The 26,224-nt window shown below is 43.6% G+C and overlaps 1 protein-coding gene across 7 annotated transcripts; it reads right to left on the bottom strand.

Moving 5' to 3' along the window:
• Positions 1-984: 984 nt before the first annotated feature.
• On the bottom strand, positions 985-26,163 carry LOC121915911. Of its 7 annotated transcripts, XM_042440547.1 has the most exons (19): positions 26,060-26,159; positions 24,231-24,325; positions 19,823-19,880; positions 19,651-19,712; positions 18,543-18,621; positions 18,285-18,350; positions 17,314-17,426; positions 15,817-15,880; positions 15,356-15,489; positions 15,117-15,252; positions 14,791-14,957; positions 14,404-14,641; positions 8,883-8,999; positions 5,809-5,858; positions 4,665-4,892; positions 3,484-3,901; positions 2,165-2,343; positions 1,314-1,451; positions 985-1,174 (listed from the first exon to the last, which is right to left on the bottom strand). In XM_042440547.1, exons 1-12 carry the CDS (start codon positions 26,120-26,122, stop codon positions 14,563-14,565), a joined length of 1,116 nt encoding a protein of 371 aa, XP_042296481.1. In that variant the 5' UTR covers positions 26,123-26,159; the 3' UTR covers positions 985-1,174; positions 1,314-1,451; positions 2,165-2,343; positions 3,484-3,901; positions 4,665-4,892; positions 5,809-5,858; positions 8,883-8,999; positions 14,404-14,562. The 7 variants fall into 7 exon arrangements, with proteins under 7 accessions (XP_042296481.1, XP_042296479.1, XP_042296480.1 ...); XM_042440545.1 differs by lacking the exons at positions 985-1,174; positions 1,314-1,451 and having other exon boundaries at positions 2,054-2,343; XM_042440546.1 differs by lacking the exons at positions 985-1,174; positions 1,314-1,451 and having other exon boundaries at positions 2,054-2,343; positions 4,665-4,888.
• Between the last annotated feature and the right edge of the window lie 61 nt (positions 26,164-26,224).

The raw sequence follows: 26,224 nt of genomic DNA, 5'->3' as shown, positions 1-26,224 counted from the left end.
GAATAAGTGGACTCATAGCCACAGTCCACAGGATACTGCAGAAATAATCCAGTTTGAGACCGCTTTAACTGCCCTGGTTCAATGCTAGGGAATCCTAGGAATTGGAGTTTGTTGTGGCACCAGAGCTCTCTGACAGAGAAGGCTCAGTGTCCCACAAAGCTACAGCTCCCAGAATTCCCTAGCATTGAGTCAGGGCAGTTAAAGCGGCCTCAAACTGGATTATTTCCACAGTGTGTTTTGGCCCTATCATTATTCCTTTGAAAACTGCGGACCTCTTTGGTTCTCATTGGCCAAAGTCAGCATGTCAGGTTCAATAGAAATGCAGTCCAGCATCATCTGCAAGGTGTGAATTTCCTTACTGTATTTGTATATGGAGGGACCACTGTATCGGCTCATCATCATTTTATTTGTGTCTTTGTATTCTGTCTGCTAGTGAACTCAAGGCTGAAGTCTCCTTTTCGTCTCCCTTTGAATGACAACTCTGGGAGGATGAATGAGACTGGACAACGTAGTTGTTTTTGTGCCGTGTTGTGTGTGTTGTTTTGCTTTCAAGTTGTTTCCAACGTACGGTGGCCATAACCACAAAGGAGAACAAGCCACCACAAAATGCAAGAAAAACGTGGGACATAACCAAATAAAAAGCTAAAAGCACTAATATACTGTAAGTTCATGCTTCTTAGTTATAATCAAAATGGAGGACATTTTGGACAATTTGAAATGGAGGGCATGTCCTGGAAAAGGAGGCTGTCTCGTCACCCTGGTCCCTAAGGCAATCCTATCCCACGATTTTCTTGGCATGTTCCTTCAGAGGAGGTTTGCCATGGCCATCCCCTGAGGCTGAGAGAGTGTGCCTTGCCCAGTGGGTTTTCATGGCTGGGCGGGGATTCGAACCCTGCCCTCCCGTCACAGACCAACACTGTAGCTCAGTGATAGAGTCCCTGCTTTCCATACAGAAGGTTCCCAGTAAATCCATGGCATTTCCAGGTAAGGGTAGGAAAGAGCTGTTTCTGAAATATGGGAGATAACATATCAATAGTCTGTTCCTGGAGATGTCAGAGATGGTTAGTTGCCTTGATTACGTACCTTTTGGATTACTGTAACACACAGCTGTCTTTGGAAACTGTTCAGAAGCTTCAGCAGATCCAAAATGATGCAGCCAGAGAGCTGACCAGGGCTGGTAACAAGGAAGATATCACTCCTTTTCAAAAACAGCTTCACTGATTCATTTTCAGATACAATTCAAAGTGTAAATTAGGACCTATACAGATTAGGTCCAGACTATTTGAAAGCCTATACCCCTAATGTGAGCCTACCTGAGTTTTAAGATCCTTTTTCTCATGTTCATCACTCCCACAGGTACATTTGGAGAGGACATGGGAGAGTGGCTACTCCCCGCATGGAAATCGCTCTGGCACTGAAGACTAGGCTGTTCCGTCCCTGCTCACCTTTCACTGGTAAATTAAAAACTTTTTTAATTGAACAAGCATTTGGTGGATAATTGTGTGTGTGCACATGTGTGTGTACCTTCAAATTGTCTGTCAACTTACCCTATGAATTTCACAGGGTTTTCTTAGGCAAGAAATACTCAAGAGGTGGTTTTGCCACACACAAAGACACAAGAGCATGAAAGGTCTTTAATGGAAGGATGTGTCTGTGCTGTTTTTGCTATGTTTTTAAAATGATTTTACATTGTTTTAAAGTACTGGTATTTTAATATGATAGTTTATTTATTGGTTTTTAACTTTTTTATGATAGATTTTCATTTCTTGTTTTACTTTGGTTCAAGTTCTGTCTCATTTTGGAGAAAGGTGAGCTATCAGACAAAGTCACTCACTAGCTGTGGATATGGTCACAGAATTACCTCTCCGAAAGCTAAATGTAATAGCCCAATCCTAGATTATGGTTACCACTCTGCACATGGAGGGAGGGTTAAAATTAGGCTAGTAAGAGCTTTCCAGATGGTCCAGATAACTCCCCTTAATATGGCCTAAGAGTGACACTTTCATTCACAGACAGGGACCCATATGTCTCTATTGACAAGCAGATATTACAATTCTTGGGGTGGGGTGGATTTTTATTTTGTTTTGGGCTATTATCTACCACACAGATATTATGAGAAAAGCAAAGAGAAAGTGTCCAAGATGCCCGCTTGATGTCCATTTACCTGCTGATGCTCAGGAGCCTCCATTCTGGATTAAATGGCTAAAGTCCCTGTACAGGTTTCATGTGGATGAGTTTAGGAGGCTCCCTGACTCCTTCCCACCCACTCTGTCCATCTGTCCATGAACTTCACTCAGTGTCACAAAAGCACTTCCTCCACATCGCTATCGAAAGAGGACAGCCCTGAAAATAAAAGAACATTAGAAGAGACAATTCAAATCTAAACAACTTGCTTAACCAGGTATTCAAGAGTACAAACTTGGTACACACCTGGCCTTGCTTTCTCGCACTGGAACGAAATGAAAGAAAACACCTCTGGCAGAGAATCATACAATCATAGAGTTAGAAGAGACCCCAAGGGCCATCCTGTCCAACCCCCTTCTGCCATGCAGGAACTCTCAGCATCCCCGACAGATGGCCATCCAGCCTCTGTTTAAAGACTTCCAAAGAAGGAGACTTCACCACTCTCCAAGGCAACATATTCCACTGTCAAACAGCCCTTACTGTTAGGAAGTTCCTCCTAATGTTGGGGAGAAATCTCTTTTCCTGAAGCTTGCATTCATTGTTCAGGTTCCTGTTCTCTGGAGCAGCACAAAACAAGCTTGCTCCAGCCTCAATATGACAGTCCTTCAAATATTTAAACAGGACTATCATATCACCTGTTAACCTTCTCTTCTCCAGGCTAAACATCACCAGTTCCCTGAGTCTTTCCTCGTAGAACATGGTTTCCAGACCCTTCACCATTTTAGTCGCCCTCCTTTGGACACGCTCCAGTTTCTCTACATCCTTTTTGAATTGTGGGGCCCAGAACTGGACACAATATTCCAGGTGGGGCCTGACCAAAGCAGAATAGAGTGGCACTATGACTTCCCTTGATCTAGACACTATACTTCTATTGATGCAGCCTAAAATTGTGAAAGCTAAATGTTTCCAAGCAGGTTTGTCTGTATGTTTTGTGGATTTTAAAATATAAATAGACCAAATTTTGATGGGCAAAGAAACTGTATGAAGAAACAAACAGCAGCAAAGTAAAAAGATTGAGGGTGACTGCTCCCATCATGGTAGCAACTACAGCCAGCAAACAGCAATGACTTGACCACAAGACTAAAAAAAAATCCACTTCATTGTGGCCACATGAGTGGGAATTGCATGAGGCGAGTGTGACAGGAAACTTGTCCAAAAATTCAGAATTTCCTAGAGATCCTGGAAGGCTTTCCTAGGGACCTCAGGATTAGGCTGGAACATCTTCTGAACACTGCTACCTTAGGACAGATGAGTAGCAGTATGGTGTCCATCTCCCCACTTTCCCAGCCCCTGACTCACCCGTTTCCAGGGCATCCTCTTCTCCAGTGAAGAGTTCATTCTGTTCTTCCTCCTCCAAGAATGAGAAGTTTTCTGGAGGCCACCGAAGCTCCCCACTTTCAACTTCCTCCCCTTCGCTGGGTTCTACTACAATGGATGGTAGGCGAGCTTTCCCAGACCATGGCTCTTCATATAGGTTTTCATAGAGGTGCCTTTCTGGAAACTTGCATATATTTTCACACTGTTTCTCATATGGCAAACCACAGCATTTCCCTCCACGTGAGGCCTCTGTGGACTCTCGGGTGCACATTTCCTCACAGGACAGCTCAGCCGGGTCCCTGCATGTCTCCTCGCTGGGGAACGCCTCACACAGCTCCAAGGAAGAGCTCCCAAAGGGATATGTCCCCTGGGGCTGGGCCTGTGCTAGGGCTGGGAAATGCTGGGAACAAAAGAACAGAAGAGACATCTTCAAATCAACGAAACTGAAAGACAATTCACACAGACCATTTTGGGAAGAGACGGGGGACTAGCAAACTTTCAATTATAACACGGAAAGTTTCAGATTAGCAATAGAAGAAACTCATTAATTAATGTTAATTTAAATAAAATTTTAAGTCTTGTTCTGAAATTCATAAATTTTTCCACTTTTTGTTCTGCCCTATGGAAAACAAATGTTTCTTAAAATTGATAAACTCCTGCTAATTAAATGATTGAAATGCTGAAACACAGATGCCTTGTTTTCAGCTAGTAGGTACAGTAACATCCTGAAGAATGGCGCCCATCGCCAAAGTAATGAACTTGCTTGTGAACACTTATAGATTAAGTTGAAGGCTTTCGTGGCCGGCATCCATAGTTTTTTCTGTGTGTTTTTGGGCTATGTGGCCATGTTCAAGAAGAGTTTATTCCTGATATTTTGCCAGCATCTGTGGCTGGCATCTTCAGAGAATGTTGTCATAGAAGCCAGCCACACAAATATATCCAATTCTCTTCTATGCCAACATTCTCTGAAGATGCCAGCCACAGATGCTGGCAAAACATCAAGAACAAACTCTTCTAGAACATGGCTACATAACCCGAAAACACACACAAAATTTTTAGATTAAACTGCTGCGTGGGTGGATAAGAGAAGCCAATCAAGCTGTATGAAGGGTATCTAGTCTTTTAAGATGGATAAAATATTTAATGGGGCATCTTGATCTTACCAGGCTAGTTAGAGAAGGTACTTGTACAGGACTGTCCTCCCTGGCTGAGATCCACTGCATTTCTTGGTCAACATTTGGACCTCCTTCGTCACACACAGCTGGATTCAGATTCTGTGTTGGCATCTGGCATGGAGTGCACACCTCTGCAGACGTCTCAGGACCCTCGCAGCACCTCATCATTTCTGTCATGATAGCATCTGTGAGGCAATGGAGATGGATGCGTCCTGTCTTGGGCAGGGGACATAGGAGGAAGGGGGGCAATATTAGTAGTAATACTAGTATGTTACTTGTTTATATCCAACAATGATGGGACTCAAGATTAAAAGTCATGTAAAGACATTACATCTAAACATTCTTTTAAAAACAATTTGTAAAATTAAAACTATTTAAAGTCCAGAAGTTGGAAGAGGCAACAAGGTTTTAGATCTGTCAACAAGCTGCTTTAGATCTGATCCCAACCAACAGTTAATAGGGTGCAAGTGGTAGGATTCTTAGGTGAGAGTGATCATGTTCTCCTGGAGTTTGTAATACAGAGGAAAGGGGAAGCTAAGCGTAATCAGGAACACATTCTAGACTTTAAGAAATCTGATTTCAATAAACTTAGGGAAACAGTGGATGTGAGTCCATGGTCAAGAATACTGATAGAGAAGGAAGACCATGATGGATGGGAGATTCTTCAGTCAGATATTAAAGGCACATTTTGAAAAAGTTTCAGTGAGGAGGAAAAATAGGAGTTGCCTAAAGAAACCAGAATGGATTTCGAAAGAACTTTCAACTAAGTTAAGATTTAAAAAGAACGTGTACAATGTGGTGTAGTGGTTTCAGCACCTGACTGTGATTCTGGAAACCAAGCTTCAAATCCCAGCTCAGCCATGCAAACCGACTGGGCGACCTTGGGCAAGTCACACTCTCTCAGCTTCAGAGGATGGCAATGGCAACCCCTCTCTGAAGAAACGTGCCAAGAAAACCCTATGATAGGTTCGCCTTAGGCTAGGGTCACTATAAGGACCCTATAGGGTCAGGAATGACTTGAAGGCAAAAACAACAACAATAGCAAAAGGAAAAAGAAGGAAATGGTAGGAACATGCATGGAGAAGGTGGAGAAGTGCTAACAGGGGGACAGAGAGAAGGCAGAACTACTCACCTTTCTTTGCTCTGGACTGCTCCCAAAACAAAAGCAGTACTGTATTCAATCTGGAAAAAATGGAAGAGATGATGCAGTAGGGCAAATGGTGGACAGAATAGATACAGGAATACTTGACTACTCTAAATAGATTAAAGTCTTCAGGGCCAGATGAACTACATTCAAGAGTATTAAACGAACTGGCAGAAGTAATCTTGGCATCACTAGCAATAATCTTTGAGAAATCCTAAGGACTTCCAGTTGGCTATAGTAGCATGTTGAGAAGTGCCTTGGACTGGATAGCCTTTGTGGTCTCTTCCAACTCTGTGATTCTAAAATACACTTTCTCATGAAATCCCTTGGTGCCACATTTCATTTCCCCCAAAGTATGATATTTTAAATGTAACATCAATATGCTAAAATTCAGACATAACCACGTTGTGTAAAAATGTTAAATGCCAATTTAATCACGGTACTTTTCTGAAAGTCGTCAATACACATTTTTCTGTCTCCAGCAGTAGATTAAATCTCCCACTTTGAAGACTATAAGAGATGGGTTCAGTTCAATGGAGCTCAAACTACAGAACCATCTATGAGACTGATGTGGGCAGGGAACATGCATGTAGCAGGGTGGCAGCTTAGCTTATGTAGGAAACTATATAAACATCCATTTCATTGTGCCCATGAAAGAATACTCCATAATAGCTTGTGCACAAGAATTTCAGTTTGCTTCCACTGTCCCCACTTTGGGATGTTCAGAAACATTGCTGTCATCTTTGACTGACATTGAAGAACTGGTGAGGGGTATGGTAAAAAGGATTAGGGACAGATGTGCCCACCATCCTGCCTATTCTAGGAGCTAAGAGATCCCTGAGGTGCTCTAAAGTGATTTGTACTTGCATCCAGATAATCTGCCTGCTACAAAAACAACATCCCCCACCAACACAGATATATGTGAGGGCAAAGCTTTCAGTCACGTATGAATAAATAAATAAATAAATAAATAAATAAATATTATTATTTATTTTATATTCCACCTTTTTCTTGCGGAAGTCTTTGAATTATGGAAAGCAACCGCTCACTGAGATCTTTCTTATATTTTAATATCCGAGACAACGTTTCGATCACCTTCAGACACCAACAGAGGCAAATTCTGTTTTATATAAGCTCCAGTCAGACTCAGCTCAAGAGGGAGATACCCAACCAGTCAAGATGCATATTTACAAAGGCGTTCTGAGTTTTTGTTTGTTTGTTTGTTTGTCATGTGAAGTAGAAAGTCTCACAAGTATCTCTTCCTACACATTCCTTCACCACAAAAAACACACCAAAAAGGGGTCTGTGTTGCTTCACTTTGCTTCAGGATGGAGCCCACTGTAGCCCCAATTTATAGTTCACAGGCCTTGTGTTCCAGAGGTCAGACTCAGAGACATCATCAGAGTACCCAAAAAACATCATTATATTAAGGAATAATAAAGAATCCTGTGGTACTGTAAAGATGAATGCATGCTTTCATGAACTACTAACTCCGTTCATCAGATGCTTGTAAAAAAGCACAGGTTCTGAAAGCAGTCCCAGGCTCTAAGAAAGTCACAGCCACATTACACAGTTTACCTGGTGGTTCGACTCAGTCATTTTTCTTTCTTTATATTAAAAAAGGACATAAAATAACATTGGAGTTAATCTTCTGTCACCCATACTCTTTTTACATTCATAGATTCTTTCCCATTCATTGGCTTCCCCAAGCAGGTTTTGACGCTTAGTTTATACAATTTTAATGTCTCTTATTGCATACTTAAAACTGATTCTATCTTCATTCTAAAGTTATTTACAGATAACATAGCTTTTTGTGGGTTTTTCAGGCTATGTGCTTGGTTCTGAAGATGCCGGCCACAGATGCAGGAGAAACATCAGAGATAAATTCTTCCACAACATGGGCACATAGCCCGAAAAACCCACAAAAAAACTATGGATGCCAGTTCTGAAAGCATTCGACTTTTCATACTTATTTTTGAATAAATCCAAATTGTTTTTAGTGAGAATTATGGTTTTTACTTATACTGAAGCCTGTCTGATCTTCTAGTTATTTCTCTTCTAATTTTGTCAGATTTTTTAGTGATGATCATCATTTTATCTTTGTTTATTTTGAGGCCTGAAAACTTTCCAAAAATTGAGAGACTTTTGTTTAATGTTTGTCTGCTTTCCAGAGGTTCTTCTGATGATATTGCTAAGTTCCTTAGGGTCTGGCATGGCTGCAGCAGTTCTCCCCCATGACACTGGGTCTTACCAACCTCAGTGATGCCACTGTTACTTAACCAAACCTGTCTGTGAAATCTTGGAGGATATGGTATCACTTATTATGTTCCCATGCATTAAAAAAATTATTAACATCACAGAAGCGGGGCAGAAAATGAAGTTGGCAGCTTGAATAACTAAATGCAGATGTGGAAAGATTAGGTTGCTAGCAAATTCCAGGGGGTTTCCAGAGCTTGTGCTGGTCAAGCTGGGTGTGGGACTGTCAGAGCTGTAGTCCAAAAGAGTGAATTTTCTAAACTGGGAAGTTTTTAGGTAGTCAGCACAACTAAAGTAGCATCATTCAGTATTCGCCAGACCTTATTCGTACTAAGATGTTATTGTTGTTGCGTGTATTCAAGTTGTTTCCAACTTATGGCAACCCTAAGGCAAACTTATCACAGGGTTCTCTGGGTCTCAGAGCGTGTAACTCACCCAAGATCACCGAGTGAGTTTTCACGGCCAAGCGAGAAATCAAACCCAGCGTTCAAACCACTGCTCAGTATTATTTGCTAGAGATCAAATCAGTTTACCACTAAAAATACGGCTCCTACAAAATCTCCTGATTGTTTCTGGGATTGCAGGGAGGGCTTGATCTGAAGAGCCCCCTCCTAACCTGAATGAAGGTGTGCCACCTTGCAAAAACACGCTGCCTCCTGGAGCCAAGCCAGGGACTCCCCAGCTTCTTGTCCCACCACAGACTGATGGTGTGCAAGAGAGACAGAGACTTCAGCAAGTGCAGATGGACGTCAGAAGACAACAAAACCCTCTCCAACTCCTACTTTTCCTCCCACCTCTGCTCTCACCTTTTTCTCACGAGTCTTGGACTTTGGGGTGAGTCTTCTTCCTATTCTCAGGGCTCATTCTCCTCCGCTCTCTGCGCCAGTGGAATTGGATGTGGAAGACTAGTCTGAGCACCTGGGCTGCAAAAGAATAACAAAACAGACAGGGGTCAGAGGGAAAGGAGGGCTGGTCTGAACTGGGGTGAGGTTACTGCAGGACAGGATGGTGTGATTAGCCATCCACTCCCTGGATATTAATCACCCTATGAGCTCATGGAAAATGCAGAGTACAGCTAATAAGCTCAAGGGAAAGGAGGAGGCTGCCACAGGATTCGCTTGTAGGGCAGGGTATCTTAAGTAAAGAAGTGACTTACTGAAAACAGGACAGGGTCACATCAGGATGGATATGTATATATGTATGTATGGGGAAGAAATCTAATCTACGCTTCTGTGGTTGCCAAACAGCTCTGCTCTGGCCTGTGCCTGTGTTTTTAATCAGCAGGTGAGACTCTTAACCGTTTTAAGGATAAGGAAGAAGCATTCAGGGATGGCGGATGGTTCCCATGGCAGTACAATCTTTTAATCTCTAAAGAAGCTATCCAAGCTGCTGGGCTTATTTTAGAGTTCGGATTCTAAAATGTTGACAGCTCCTTTTGAAGTCTGGACCAAAACCTGCAGCAGATTCACTCTTCCATTCTCATGGAAGCTACCTGCTGCCAGTGAAAACATTATAAACTGCTTAGGTTTACAAGCCATACTCAGTTGTTAAAAGTATAGGAACAGAGGGTGTTGAACTATTTGGGTATTCTATAACTTGGGTGTGGAAACAAAGGACTTCTTTCACATCCTCCCCAACATATTGCCCTGGCTGATGAGAGACAAGAGGAGGACCCTTCCAGCACACCTCAGATGACATAGGGAGAGGCATTGCTTCAAGAGCCAAGATCCCAATCTATCCAGGCCTTAAATGTCATTATGAGAACCTGGGTATTGGTAGCTGGTGCAACTTCTATAAAATTGGCATGTTATGCTTTCTGTATGATGTTCCAGTCAAGAGACATTTTGCTACATTTTGCAGTTTCTGAGACTAAGTGCAGGGCAACACAGAATACATTGCTGTAGTCTAATCAAAAAGCTGCCAGGGCGTGGACCACTAACTTATCCCTGTTCAGGAAAGGTGGTTGCTGGCAAACTAATCTTAGACCCACCCCTATCACTGCTGCTCTAGAACATGGAACAATGGATGCACACTACAGTAAAACAGATTCCACCTTAACATTAGGAGGAACACCCTGACAGTAAGAGCTGTTCAACAGTGGAGCACACTTTCTTGGAGGGTGCAGAGTCTCCTTCTTTGGATGTCTTTAAGCAGAGGCTGGATGGCCATCTGTAAGGGATGCTTTGATTGAGAGTTCCTGCATGGCAGGGAGTTGGACTGGATGGCCCTTGTAGTCTCTTCCAACTGCCATGGCCTAGCTATTCTGAGCTATGGAGTCCATCTGTGTCTTCCAATGGTAGGGATGGATCTAAGGGTCCTCCAAATCTATACATCTGCTCCCTCAGGGGAGTGCATCCCATCTAAGGCAGGTTGCATACCCAGTTCATGGGCTTGAAAACCAAGAATCCACAGAGCCTGCAGCTTATCATGATTGAGCTTCATTTTCTTGGCATTCATTCAGCTCCTTACAGCATCCATGCTTTAATGTCTATCACCTACAGAGCCTCAGCTGACAGAGAGAAGTAGAGCTCAATGTCATCAGCAAACGGATGGCGCTCCAATCCCAAACCTCCTTGTGACTTCAACCTGTGGCGTCCTATAAATATTGAATAGCATTTCAAATAAGATGGACCCCTGCAGAAACCCAAAATTTTACAGCCATGGGGCTGTGCAATTCTTTGGACCTACAAATGGTCGGGGATTACTGTAACACAGTGCCCTACTCCAACTTAGCTAGTCTTCACTAGAAAGGACTATAATGCTTGGTAAAGTGGAGGGCAATAGGAAAAGAGGAAGACCGCATTCCAGATGGAGAGATTCAGTCAAAGAAACCACTGTCATTAATCTTTGGGAGCAGAATCAAGGCGGTTGGGGATTGGGTGTGACTGGTCAATTTTAGGCCTTGAAAAATACAGGGGCTTTAAACAAAAATAGCATATGCAGGACATGTGTGATCTACCCAAGTCTAAGGGATGAGTTGGGCTCTCCATCACCTGAAATTCACCAACTCATAATTTAGATCAGTACCTACTTAAACTCAGGGCCTCCAAGAGAAATTTGGAAAGGTGGAACAATTTGCTTCCCAAATTATCTGCTTTTTAATTTTCTAAATTAAATTTGATTTTTTTTACATTTTTAACAAATTTCAATAGAAAATTTAAAAAAATTTACACTTGTATTTTATTTATTTATTGGTAGAAATGGGTTTTGGCATTCCTCTGTGTGCTTTTTAAAAAGGACGAAGAGACGGGATGGAAAGTGGGAGGAAAAAAGAAAGCGTGTGTTTTTAAATTAAATTTTAATTTTTTAAAAAATAATTATTTTTACATTTTTAAAATTTCAAAATAAAATAAAATTATTCTTTTACATTTTTATTTTATAAGCCTCCAGGGTTGTTTTTTAAAAATTAAATTTAAGTTTCTTTTAAATATTTTTTAAAGGCAGGGAACCGTCTGACTAAAAAGATTGTATGTACAGCACTGTGTAAATTTACAGCACTTCATAAATACATGTAAAGGTTAATAATAATAATAATAATAATAAAAGATATTTTATTAATTTAAATAAAAAAAGTACAATAGTAGAATCAATCACTGTCGTGCCTGGTTTCGAAGCTGTTGGTAATTCTAGGTGACCTAAAGCCTAGAAGATGGGCCCCTTTGAATACTCCCTCTGGATACTCTCCAAGCCAGTCTGAGTAGAAGGTTTTCCTGCATGGTGGCATTGTAGCATCACCGCGCAACTATCCCCTTCCATGGCTGGAGTGAGGTGGAGTCTCCCTCTTTGGAGGGCTTTAAGCTGCGGCTGGATGGCCATCTGTCAGGGATGCTTTGATTGTGAGTTCCTGCATGGCAGAAGGGGTTGGACTGGATGGCCCTTGGAGTCTCTTCTAACTCTAGCATTCTGTGAGAAGAAGGACATGGAAAACCCCACCTCTCTTTCCTCTTGCACTTAGCTGGGTGAAAGTCAGAGGTGCATCTCTTTGGCCCTGGTTCTTGGAGGTGAAAATAGTACACCTCACCTTCATATTCGTGGGAGTTAGGGGCAAAGGGCAGATACCTAAATAAGAACTCCAACCTTCACCCAAGACAAAAAAGAAACAGAATCAAAACACTGGTAGACCGGGCAAAACACATCTGTGAATCCCATTTCTTGGGAGATGAACTGAAGCAACTGGACTGGGCTCTACAGGGGAATGGTTATTCCAGCTCAGACATCAGAAGGGCTGCCGGGCCCAGGAAAACCTAGGGAAGTGAAGAGAAGCAGCCACCTAAAGGGAAGGTATTTTTACCATACGTCAAAGGAGTCACAGACAGAATAGGGAAACTGGTGAGGAAGCACAAGCTTCAAATGGTTTACAAACTGACAAAGAAAATCCAGCAAATGCTTCGCTCAGGCAAGGACCAGAGAGACCCTCTCACAGCTGCAGGAATCTACCGCATACCATGCAGCTGCGGACAAGTCTATATAGGGACCACCAAATGTAGTGTGCAAACAAGAATGAAGGAACACGAGAGACACTGCAGATGGGCCAGCCAGAAAAAATCAGCAGTAGCAGAACATGCCACAAATTATCTTGGGCATAAAATACCGTTTGAAAACACTGAAGTTCTGGACCATGCCAACCACTACCATGTCAAGATGCATGTCAAAGGGAAGCCTTTGAAATCCACAAACAGCTGAATAATTGCAACCGGAAAGAAGAAACCCTTAAAGTGAACAAAATTTGGCTACCAGTCCTGAGGAATAGCAAGATGAAGACAAAACAAATGCAAATGAGACATCTCCCAGGGCCAGGGGTTTCCCAGCAGACAATGAGCACCAATCAATAATCCTCCTTTGCAGATCCTCCCTCCCTGAGGCCTGCCATTAGCAACAGAACAATCCACTCCTACCTTCCCAGGTCACACAATATATATACCCAACTCCTTTCCAGGCAAGCATTCTCTGAAGATGCCAGCCACAGACGCTGGCAAAAGGTCAGGAAGAAACTCTTCTAGAACATGGCCACATAGCCCGAAAAACACACAAAAAACTATGGATGCCGGCCATGAAAGCCTTTGACTTCACAAAGACAATAACCCAGATAAGGCCCTGAAAACTATAGATAAAAGGTGTATGAGGGATCTTGAATGACATCTTTCCATAAAAATTTAGCTAAAATTGGGGGGGTGTCTAGAGACTAAGGCAGGTTACAGACCGCCGAAAAGCGGCAGCCTACACCCACCCCTTTCCCAGCTGGATCAGGCCTCAGTGTCCAGAGCGGCAGCTGCTGAGGCCCTGATCCGCCGCTTTCCAGCCTGTGGGGAAGCGGCAAAAGGCTCCTTCCCTGTAGCCTGGAAAGGGGTGTCCTTGGGGCTTCAAGCCCCAAGGACACCCCACGGTGGCGGGGAGGAGGAGAAAGGGGCCGCTTGGCACCTTTCTCCTCTGTGTCGCTGGGCGCAGCTGTCTGAAGGCTGCACCCAGTGATGCAAATGGCAAAAGGAGCTCCGTTGCGGAACTCCTTTTGCGTCCGGGGAAGGGGTGCAGTCGTGACGTTGTAATGGCGGCGGCCGTGTACAATGGCCACCGCCATTTTGTGCGTGCTCAGCGCGTGCTAGGGTTGGCGGCGTCCGGAAAGTACGCCCCTTTCTAACCCTAGCACACGTGGAGCGTGCACTTTTAGGCCTGTTTGTAACGGGCCTAAATCTTCCTGGATGTACTCAATAAATGGGTGCTAAATATTATGAAAGGCCAATCCTAAGTGTAAGCCTCTTGCTCTGTTGTTATTATCTGCCATTTTCTCCATTAACCACAAGTCCCAGAGTCTAGTCCACCAATATGGAAGTGAGACTATAATATTTTCACCTCCAAGAACCAGGGCCAAAGAGAAGCATTTCTGACTTCCACCCAGCTAAGTGCAAGAGGAAAGAGAGGTGGGACTCTCCATGTCCTTCTTCTCACAGAATGCTAGAGTTAGAAGAGACTCCAAGGGCCATCCAGTCCAACCCCCTGCCATGCAGGAACTCACAATCAAAGCATCCCTGACAGATGACCATCCAGCCGCAGCTTAAAGACCTCCAAAGAAGGAGACTCCATCACACTCCAGCTATGGAAGGCGATAGATGCCCTTGTGGGTGATACCGCAATGCTAACATACAGGCCCAAACCTTCCACCAAGATAAGCCCAAGAGGGAAGGGAGAGAGGAGGCTGTGTCAGGGTTCCTATGCAGAACTGTCTCCTCCAGCTGTTCTAGGAAAAGCCTTCATCATGGCTTGTCTTGTTGCCCTCTTGGCCTGTGCTTTGCATGCTGGCAGAGATAATGGTAGGCAGACTGATCCACCTACTGTTCCCACACCAGTCTCTGGTACCCATGGATTCAAAATAGGGTGAGGGGGGTGTTGTGATGGCATCTATCTCCTTCACCAGACACAGCAAATTCACACAAACTGTACGGGTGTAGTAGAGCATTGCATAGTAAATCTGGGACAAAAGGAACATCTGCTTCATCTGGTCACATCTGGTAACATCTGGTTCTCGGAGGCCAATCTCTTCACCAGAGTCGAAAGGAAACATGCTATTTCTCTGTAAAGAGAGAGTGATTGTCACTTCAGCAAGAGATGAGAGAAAAGCCTGTTCTAAGCCCATCAAGTGGACTAGAAGCTCCACTCACACTCTCTCTCTGATTTCTCTCTCTACTGCCCTACAAGACCTCTGCTTGTAAAACAACCTACTCTGGGACCAAGTAGCTTTCCTTGTTCTTGGTTTCCTCCTCAGTTCTGCGGGGCTGATTGCTCAAGATGTCCAGATAGGTGGAAAACAAAAAATTGGACCAGAACTGCAGCCTCTTGAAATCACAGAGCTGTTCTATGATCGCCACAATTGTTCTTGCTGCTAATACCTGAAGAGAGATTTGTAGCTTCAATAAGAGAACAAATTTTGTATAGAATCAGAGGAAGGGCCAGCTGCCTCTTCTCCAACTCTCAAAGACAAGGCACAGATGAGATCTACCTTGTGGAAGAGTGGTATGAGATTGGCAGGAGAAACCCATCGTCCTTACCTTGACCCTAAGCTTTTCCTCGCCCTCTTGAGGCAGCCAGGAGCCCTTATTTGCCTTATCCAGAAGGAAGCGGAGAACAACATCAAGGTTGCACTTTGGTGAGGCAATGACATAATAGAAAATGTCTTCACACTCTCTGTTAAGAGAAAGAGGGAAGGAGGAGGGAGTCAGATCTTTATTGGGCTTCTCTCAGGGGCTGAGAGATACATGTAAGAGCAAATAAGAGGTAATCTGCCTACTTTTGATCAGATTCCAAACAATGTTCTAGAATGCTTGTCAAATGTCTCTGGGCGATATTTGCTACCATAATCCGACCTCTTTCCAGGGGAAGGCTGGAGAACTGCTGGCACATGTTATGTAGCCAGACATTCTTCTGTCAGAAGGGAAAAAGAGAGAGAACAAAATTAACTCCCATTTGCTGTACGTAAAAAGCCTTGATGTGCTAAGCAAGCTTATTTTCTTGGGTGTGCATTGGTTAGGGAATGGCTTTCCAGGCTGTTCAGATCATAGATCATGATGTGAGCTGAACAGGCCCAACATGCACTAGTCCAGCCTACCTGAAGGCCTGACTGCTCTGAGATGAATTCTCCACCTGAAAGGTCTATGTAAGAGGCACCCTGGTGTCTCTAAGCAGGTGGGGGTGGTGGTGGATGATGCCTTCTTGGTGGTAGTCTTAGGTAGGCTTTGGGTTTTCTCTTACCTCCTCTGGGCTGAACTGTGATTGCTCGTAGAGGATGGGAACGTCAGTACCTTCATCCAGGGAGCTGTGTAGAGAAACAAAATGGGGTGAGATTTCCAGGGGCAGCTGTTTGTGTATTACTTATTACCTAATGAGAGACCATGGCATGGGGAAAAGGGGGTCCCTCTCATATCCAGAGTCCAATGTAACTAGTACTGTAGAGTTGGAAGAGATCCCAAGGGCCATTCAGTCCAACCCCATTCCTGCCATGCAGGAACTCTCAATCAAAGCACAGATGGCCATCCAGCCTTTGTTTAAAAGACTTCCAAAGAGGGAGACTCCACTACACTCCGAGGGAGTTTGTTCCACTGTCAAACAGCCCTTACTGCTTGGAAGTTCCTCCTAATGTTAAGTTGGAATCTCTTTTCCTGTAGCTTGCATCCATTGTTCCAGGTCCTATTCTCTGGAGCAGAAGATAACAAGCTTGCACCATCTTCAATGTGACATCCCTTCAAATATTTAAATAGGGCTATCATATCACCCCTTAACCTTCTCTTCTGCAGGCTAAACATCCCTAATTACCTAAGTCGTTCCTCGTAGGGCATGGTTTCCAGACTCTTCACCATTTTAGTAGCCCTCCTTTGGAAATGCTCCAGTTTCTCAATGTCCTTTTTAAATTGTGGTGCCCAGAACTGGACACAATATTCCAGGTGGGGCCTGATCAGAGCAGAATAGAGTGGCACTATGACCTCCCTTGATCTAGACACTATACTTCTATTGATGCAGCCTAAAATCGCATTGGCCTTGTTAGCTGCCTCACTGCACTGTTGACTCATGTTCAATGTGTGGTCTACTTAGGACTCCTAGATCCCTTTCACATGTTGTCTCCTTAAGCCAGGTGTCCCCCATCCTATATCTGTGCATTTCATTTTTCCGCCCTAAGTGCAGTACCTTTCATTTCTCTGTGTTGGATTTCATTTTGTTAGCTTTGGCCCAGCTTTCTAGTCTATTCAGGTCATTTTGAATTTTGATCCTGTCATCTGGAGTATTAGCTATTCCTCCTAATTTGGTGTCATCTGCAAATTTGATAAGTATACCCCCCAATTCTGTCATCCAAGTCATTGATAAAGATGTTGAATAGCCCTGGGCCCAGGACAGAGCCCTGTGGGACCCCACTGGTCACTTCTCTCCAGTGGAAGTATGTATTGGCAGATGACCATTCTTCGAGTGGTCATCTGCCAATACATACAAATCCCACCCATCCTCCCCTCAGTGTCCTGCTCTTCACTGGCTCATTCTCATGTCGCTTACGTGGCATAAAACTGGGGAAAGAGCGGGAATGCAGTGGACTTATAAGGGATATGCGGAGCTACCTCCCAAAAGTTGCAAAGTTAACTTTGCCCAGTGATTCCAGAAGTTTCCAAGCAGCATTGCGCAGGCGCAGTACCCCCGCCCCCCTTTGTATGATTCTCAGAGACCACAAAGAAGAAACAGACGATACAGTTGAGAATAAATTACCTTGTTGAACTAGACAGGAGGTAGCTCACATCTGGAGACCATTGGGTGACCATGAATTCCTCACCGGGGCCGATGATGTATGGGGCTGATGAAACTGGAGGTTGCTGGATTTCCTGATTAAAAGCAACAGAAGCACCTTCAGCCTGGAAACACTGGAAAAGATACCCTGAAATCTAGGACATTCAAAAAAATGTAGGACTTTGCAAAATAAAAACAAAATACACTAATGTAAATTCATGCTTCTAAGTCATGCTCGTAATGGAGGACATTTTGGGATTCCTCCTGGTCAGGAGGTTGAAATGTAGGACACGTCCTGGAAAAGGAGGATGCCTGGGCCCCCTCATCCTTCTCGCCTTCTCAGGACACTGTGTAGTGCATGCAAAGTTCCTTCCTTACTGGCAAAACAGTCTCCGTTGGACAGGCTGAAGTTGACAGAGGATCTCTTATGTGCAAGATAAACGGTTGAGTTTTTGGGGATGTTTTGTGGATGCTACCAGGAGAACAAATAAGAGGTCAGAACATAAACTCGGAAAGATGCACAAGCATCCCCTTTTGGTTCCTCCTACATACCCTTGAACTGGAAAGAATTGTGCCTGTCTTTATGCATGTGGATGAAAGTCCATGAAGGGGAAAGAATGGAATTGGACACATTTCAAGACGGGCATTCCCTCTAAGTCTCTCTTTACAATGTGCTGCCATTGCTTAAGAGGGAGAGAAGAATCACTGGACCCCATCCTCTATTCCACCACCATTCCCTTCTCCTTTTGTGTCATGTCTTTTAGATCGTAAGCCTGAGGGCAGGGAACCGCCTCATTAAAACTAATAATTGTAAGCCGCTCTGATAGCCATTCGGGCTGAAGGGCGGTGTATAAATACCATAAAGAAACAATGGACAATTCTCAACAAAGCAGGCAGGTTTGGATCAGAGGAGGCTGGGGACTGAGGGAAAGTTTGACCCTGTCTTTTCTTACCACATTCTGTTTTGGAACGTAGCTTCCTTGGGCCTCTGGCTCTATTTCCTGCACTTTGAGGGAAGTCTATCAAAGAAAGAAAGAATGAAATGGGACACTTCTATCAGGGCTCCAATCCATCTGCCATGGTCCTTGAATAAGGACCATGAAAACCAGTATATTCAGGTTCTTTTATGCCTTCTCCAGACATTATTTGTAGTGGATGAAGGAGGGGAAAAGATGACCCCATCTATAAGATCATTCGGACTCTTTCCTTACCGAGTCGGGAGGAAAAGTCTCTACTGGAAATGCTTGAGACAGCTCTTTGTCATCTTGGCTTCTTTGTGGTTCTTGGAGCCTGAAAAGAAGGCAGCAAAAGACCATGAAATTCCCAGCTCCCTGAGTCTTTCCTCGTAGGACATGGTTTCCAGACCCTTCACCATTTTAGTCGCCCTCCTTTGGAAATGCTCGTTTCTCAGCATCCTTTTTGAATTGTGGTGCCCAGAACTGGACGTGGGGCCTGACCAGAGCAGAATAGAGTGGCACTATGACTTCCCTTGATCTAAAGACTATACTTCTATTGATGCAGCCTAAAATCGCATTGGCCTTGTTAGCTGCCTCACTGCACTGTTGACTCATGTTCAATGTGTGGTCTACTTGGGACTCCTAGATCCCTTTCACATGTTGTCTCCTTAAGCCAGGTGTCCCCCATCCTATATCTGTGCATTTCATTTTTCCGCCCTAACTGCAGCACCGTGCATTTCTTCGAGTTGAAACTCATTTTGTTACCTTTGGCCCAGCTTTCTAATCTATCAAGGTCATTTTGAAGTTTGAGACTGTCCTCTGGGGTATTAGCTACTCCTCCTAGTTTGGTGTCCTCTGCAAATTTGATAAGTATATCCCCAATTCTGTCATCCAAGTCATTGATAAAGATGTTGGATAGCCCTGGGCCCAGGACAGAGCCCTGTGGGACCCCACTGGTCACTTCTCTCCAGGATGAAAAGGAGTCACTGTTGAGCACCCTTTGGGTTTGGCCAGTCAACCAGTTAGAAATCCATTTAACGAAAGCTTATGCTACCAGCTTCTTTCATTCAGATAGGAGATTACTGCACAAGGAGCTAGCGATGGAATTGAAGTGGCCCTCGCCTTGCAAAGGCCATCCAATCCAATCTGATTCTGCCATGCAGGAACTCTCAATCAAAGCACGCCTGACAGATCCCATCCAGCCTCTGTTAAATGACCTCCAAGGAAGAAGACTCCTCCTTTCACCAAAGTACCCCACCTTACCTATAAGGCCATTGACTGTTGCGACTGCTCGTTACAAAAGCAGATCCAGGGAACCAGGTTAAGATGTTATATGCATTCTTCCCAGTGGAGAACAACTTACCCATCTGAATTGGGCAAAGAGCAACACACATCTTCCGCTCTACCAGTGCCATTTTCTAAATACTGTAATTAAGTGGAGAGGAGAGAAGTGGAAGAGGGAAAACCACAACGACCCAACCCAGCAACCCAAGACAGGAGAGAAGGGAGATTTCCCACTTTTTCAGTGTTCTTACCGATAAGATGAAAGAGTCGTTATATGTGGAGTTCTTCTCCGGTGATGTTTTGTAGATGCTGGGAGGAAAAAACAAACAAACAAACCAATAAATAAATAATGGTCAGAACATAAACTCATCAAGAGAGATGGGTAAGCATACTCTTGAACCAGTAAACAAAGATACCTCTGTGGTTCATCCACATTTTCATTCTCTTCATGCTTGTTTGTGTCTTCTTCTTGCTCAGTGTAGGTAGGGATGCCATGTCCCGCCTGTAGGCGGGACAATTCCTCTTTGGGCGGTGCTGTCCCGGTCCCGGTCCAGCACCAAAACCGGGACAGCACCACCCGCGGCCACCTCTGCCCCTGCGCGCGCCACGGGGTCCTCCAAGGCCTCGCTGAGGCCTGGGAGCACTCTCCGCAGTCGGAGCTCCAGCGAAGTCCCTTGGGACTGTTCCATCTGGGCGCAACTGCGCCTTCTAAGGGGACGCCGCTGGACTCTCCAGCTCAGTGCCGCAACAGTGAAGTTGCGCAACTGCGCAGTGTCATAGAGGGACAGGGGGTGGGAATTTTAGGCTGCATCAATAAAAATATAGTGTCTAGATCAAGAGAAGCAATAGGGCCACTCTATTCTGCTTTGGTCAGGCCTCACCTATCTGAATGAAAGAAGCTGGTATCATAAGCTTTCGTAGACCAGAACCTACCATATAACTGTTAAATGGATTTGTAACTGGTTGACTGGCCGAACCCAAAGGGTGCTCAACAATGGCTCCTTTTCATCCTGGAGAAAAGTGACCAGTGGGGTCCCACAGGGCTCTGTCCTGGGCCTAGGACTAATCAACATCTTTATCAATGACTTGGATGACAGAATTGGGAGCATACTTATCAAATTTGCAGATGACACCAAATTAGGAGGAATAGCTAATACTCCAGATGACAGGATCAAAATTCAAAATGACCTGAATAGACTAGAAAGCTGGGCCACAGCTAACAAAATGAACTTCAACAGGGAGAAATGTAAGGTACTGCACTTAGGGCGGAAAAATGAAATGCACAGATATAGGATGGGGGACATCTGGCTGAATGAAACTACGTGTGAAAAGGATCTGGGAGTCCAAGTAGACCACAAGTTGAACATGAGTGAACAGTGCGATGCGGCAGCTAAAAAGGCCAATGCGATTTTAGGCTGCATCAATAAAAGCATAGTGTCTAGATCAAGAGAAGTAATAGTCCCACTGTATTCTGCGCTGGTCAGGTCCCACCTGGAATATTGTGTCCAGTTCTGGGCACCACAATTAGAAAAGGACATTGAGAAACTGGAGCGTGTGCAAAGGAGGACGACTAAAATGCTGAAAGGTCTGGAAACCTTGCCCTATGAGGAACGACTCAGGGAGCTGGGGATGTTTAGGCTGGAGAAGAGAAGGTTAAGAGGTGATATGATATCCCTGTCTAAATATTTGAAGGGATGTCATATTGAGGAGGGAGCAAGTTTGTTTTCTGCTGCTACAGAGAACAGGTAACAGAACAATGCAAACTATAAGAAAAGATATTCCACCTAAACATTAGGAGGAACTTCCTGACAGTAAGAACTGTTTGAGAGTGGTATGCATTCCCTTGAAGCGTAGTGGAGTCTCCTTCCTTGGAGGTCTTTTAGCAGAGGCTGGATGTCCATCTGTCAGGGGTGCTTTGATTTAAAGTTCTTGCATGGCAGAATGGGGTTGGACTGGATGGCCCTTGGGGTTTCTTCCAACTCTATGATTCTATGGTGTCCCATCCACCCAGCTGCTGAACAGTCTCCCTTCGTGAGCTGGCTGAGTTGGTCTCTGCAGTGGCCTTGGAGGTCCCCCCTCAGCTTGTTGTCGATATCTGCAGATTCTTTATCCACAGATTCAATCACCCAAGGCCCCAGGAATATCTTAATATATGTATATTTAAAACAAATATAATGACTCTAAATATGTGTAAGACTGAAAAAGAATATTTACAAAAGAGATCTGGATTTCAATTGGCGAAAAAGGTGAAATATCTAGGAATAACATTATCAAATTAAAATATAAGCTTATTTAAAGATAACTACGATAGATTGTGGAAAGGTATAAAAAGAGATTTACAAAGATGGGCTACATTAAATGTATCATGGATGGGGAGAATAGCAATCATAAAAATGTCAGTTTTACCCAGGATTCTATATTTATTCCAAAATCTCCCAATAATTAGTACTGATGAACCATTTAGGAAATGGGAAAAAGATATAACGAATTATATTTGGAATAGTAAAAAAGCTAGAATAAAAATAAAAATTTTACAAGACTCGGTGGAAAGGGGTGGATTGGCGTTACCCAATCTTAAATGGTATTATCAAGCTTGTGTCATGGAATGGATAATTGATTGGTTGAAACTGCAAAAAAAAAGAGTAATTAATTTGGAAAAATTTGAATTAAAATTCGGATTACATGGATATCTTTTTTATGATAAAATAAAATTAGATAAGAACTTCAATAATCATCTGATTAGGAAAAATCTTTTTAGAGTTTGGAATAAATATGGAAAGAAATGGGCATTAAATATCCCATTATGGGCATCACCAAATGAAGCGATTTATAAAAGAGAAGTTCTTAAACAGAATTATTGGGTAACATATAAAGACCTAACCAAATTAAGCGAAGGGAAGAGAGTTTTAAAGACGCAGAAGGAACTGAATGAAAATGACTTTTCTTGTAATTGGTTTACGTTTAGACAAATAACGGAAAGATTCTTAATAGACGTAAAAGAGAGAGGAATAGGCCCAATGGAGGAGGATCTAGAAAAAATACTGAAGGACCCCAAAAAACAAATTACAAAATTATATGAATTGATTAGAAGATTTGAGTTAGAACAAGAGGTGATAAAAGAATTTATGATTAAATGGGCGCAGGATTTAAAGGTACAAATACAATTGGATGTATGGGAAAATTTATGGCAAAAGAAAATGAAGTATTCGCCATGTGTATTAATTAAGGAAAATACATACAAATTAATGTACAGATGGCATCTAACGCCGTATAAAATAGCGAAGATGTATAAGGGAAAAAATAACAAATGTTGGAAATGCAAGGAAGCAGTTGGAACATATATGCACTGCTGGTGGAGATGTCCGAAGGCAGAAGAGTATTGGAAGAAGATTCATGTAGAAATTAAAAAGATAATTAGAGGGGTTGGTAAAATGGACCCGAAACTGTATCTTTTAAACATGGCAGAGGATTTAAACTTAAGGTTGAAACAAGATAAATTACTATATTTTCTTATAATTGCGGCTAGAATGGTTTATGCATATCACTGGAAGGAGAAAGAATTACCAACTTTGGACGAATGGAGATTAAAAGTAATGGAATTTAGTGAAATGGAAAAATTAACTGCACTGATGAGAGTAGGGACATTAAACAATTATTATGAGGTATGGTCTCCTTGGAAAAAATATATGCAAGGGGAGAAATCTCCCCTTTCTTAATATATTTAATGGAACAAAATGGTAGATCGGTGAATATCAGGGAGAGTGGCGACAGGGCCAAAACGAGATATAGAAGAAGAATAGTAATAAGTGTCAAAAAGTTATAGGATGTAAGTAAAGGTTTTGACGTTAGAGTTAGAGGACTCTACAGAGAGAGTTAGTAAAAATATACATAAGGTAAAACCGAATTATCTGGAGTATAGCCTAAGGAAGTTATCCACAGGAAAAGAAATATGATTATAGTAAAGAAGAAGATAATTACTGAAAGTAAAAGAAATGAATATAGTTTCTTGGCGGTAACTTTTACTCTTTTATAGGGTGTTTATGTATTTTATACTTTAGTGTACGTAATCTTTGTATTTGTGAAACTCAATAAAAATTATTAAAAAAAAATATATATATGTATATACAACTGCAATAAAGCAAACCTTGAATGTTGTATAAATATTACTAGGCCATGGTATTTAATGGTGTGGAGGAGAGATGAATGTAAAACACTCCATGAAGATCTGGGTTTGACTCCCCTGAGCAACTCACACTTTTTCAGACTCAGAAGATGAGCAATGACAGGGCTTAGGGTTTTTAAGTTAGGAAGGACTTGAAGGCACATAACAACAGCTAAAGGACCAGCCCTGCTACCCTTGAATCTGGGACTTAGAATCTGCACTCTGTCTTGCAGCATAGACAAGCATGGAGAAGACTCCCTCCATGGTGCACTATGCACAAAACCAAAAAAGGGAACCCCTCCCTTATGGAGCTGTAGGTCACAGCAGGCACCTCTTTTGGGGGTGATGGAGGGGGAGGAAGGAAGGAAGGAAAGAGAAAGAAAGAAAGATAGATGAAAGGAGGGAGAGGAGGGGAGGGGAGGAAGGAAGGAAAGAAAGAAAGAATGTAAGGAAGGAAGTTTAAAAAAAGGGAAGGAAGGAAGAAAAAGGGGCCTTACCTTGGAGGAGTTCCCAGATTCTCATCCTTCTGTTTGGAGCCTCTAAAACGGGAAACAACTGTCCTCTTGACCGCCTTGAGCTTTTTTTTGGTTCCCTGCAAAGAAGACAGATAAATGAGAGCTAGAGAAAGAATGACCAGATCCATGGTCCCAGTGGTCACTGCACAAAGCCCCCCTCCCCCCCCCCCCGCCTGCCCCCCCCCCCTCCACGTCCTGGCCAGGGAGCCACTCAGTCTGAAGAGCCTCCTGACAAGGGACATGGTGCTACCAAGCCAATGTGCCCAGAGGGCAATGGTCACTAACTGAGGCTGCACTGGCATCAGCTGGATTCAGAATTGCTTTGTCTCTGGGGTGACCGTTATCCAAAACAGAAATGCAATCTTTGCAAAGCAAAACATGCTTGGAGTTCTCTCTCTGGATGTGGCCAAATGGATAGGGCTGCCAGCTCCCTAAGTCTCTCCTCATAAGCCATGGTTCCTAGACCCTTCACTGTTTTAGTGTAAGTAGTGTCAAACCGCATTATTTCTGCTGTGCGGATGCAGCCTCAAACAACACTGCCATCTCCTGTGCCACTGTTTTGTATCAGCAAAGCACTGCAAGAAATCCATTCAGTTAAGGATCAGCTTTAATATTCCTTGTCCTGTGAAGTTTTAGCATAAAATGAGGAAAAGGAAAAAAAGGTGTGTGTTTGGGGAAGAATCTAGAATCTTCTACTAAGGTCCAGAACACACTGCAGAAATAATCCAGTTTCAGACTGCTTTAGCTGCCCTGGCTCACTGCTAGGGAATCCTGGGAACTGTACTTTACTGAGGCACCAGAGTTCTCTGACAGGGAAGGCTCAATGTCCCCCAAAAGAACAGTTCCCAGAATTCCCTCTCATTGAGCCAGGGCAGTTAAAGCAGTCTCAAACCAGATTATTTCTGCATCAGCACAATAAATTCCACAAAACCACAGTTCCCAGAATCCCCTAGCCTTGAGCCAAGGCAATTTAAACCAGTCCCAAACCAGGTTATTTCTGTGCTGGCACATCTTCCTGGCCCTCTGCACAAGAGAGATAGAAATGAGAGCCATGATCCCTGTGGTCACTCACTCCTTGACCTCACTTCCCCCAACTCACTCTGCAGGCCTTCCTACACCAGGACAGCATTCTTCCAAGCCAATGTAGCCCTCAAGACCACGTCTGGCCAAATCCTGAGGGCAATGGCCACTAACCAAGTCTGCACTGACCTCAGCCATTTGGTTTCTGGGGCAACCATGAAAAAACAGTGGGTCCTGGAAACCAGAGCCTCTAGCTGTCAAGAGGCATTCAGGGCCAGGGAGGCACATTCCCTCAGAGGGCTGTGAAAGAGAAAGAGGGAATGACCAACTGGTCAAGTTCTGCTTCTAAAGTAGACTTTCCCTGGCCTGAAGCAGGTTCAGAGGGAACAGGGCCAGCTCCAGGTAGTTGGCCACCAGAGGCGAAAAATATGTTGGCACCCCCCCCCCCAATAGCCCCTCAAAGTGTAGGGGAAATGTAGGGCATGATGTAGGACATTCAAGAAAATGGAGGACATGACCAACTAGAAGCCAAAAACATTAATATAAGGCAATATAAACTCCTGTTTCTCAAAATGGAGGACAATTCCAAGAAGACCCAAATTCACAACTCCTAATTCATTGGGAACAGAAGGAGGGAGAGAAAAACAACAGCCAATGCAAGGAAGCCTTGCAGCATTCTGAGCATTGGAGCACTCAGACCAGGACATACATATCCCTGTCCTAGAGGAGACGCTCTAGCCGGTCGACCTCCACGCGCTCTATGGCTGTCTGAGGGCTTACTTATACAGTACCTGTGCTAGCGGAGACGCTCTAGCCGGTCGACCTCCGCGCGCTCTATGGCTGTCTGAGGGCATACTTATCCTGTCCTAGAGGAGACGCTCTAGCCGGTGGACCTCCGCGCTCTCTATGGCTGTCTGAGGGCTTACTTATACCTGTGCTAGCGGAGACGCTCTAGC

This window comes from Sceloporus undulatus, chromosome 9, assembly GCF_019175285.1.
Source record: "Sceloporus undulatus isolate JIND9_A2432 ecotype Alabama chromosome 9, SceUnd_v1.1, whole genome shotgun sequence".
NCBI lineage: Eukaryota > Metazoa > Chordata > Lepidosauria > Squamata > Phrynosomatidae > Sceloporus > Sceloporus undulatus.
Note: the sequence above shows the minus strand (reverse complement) of the source record. Positions and strands in the feature narration are given on the sequence as shown.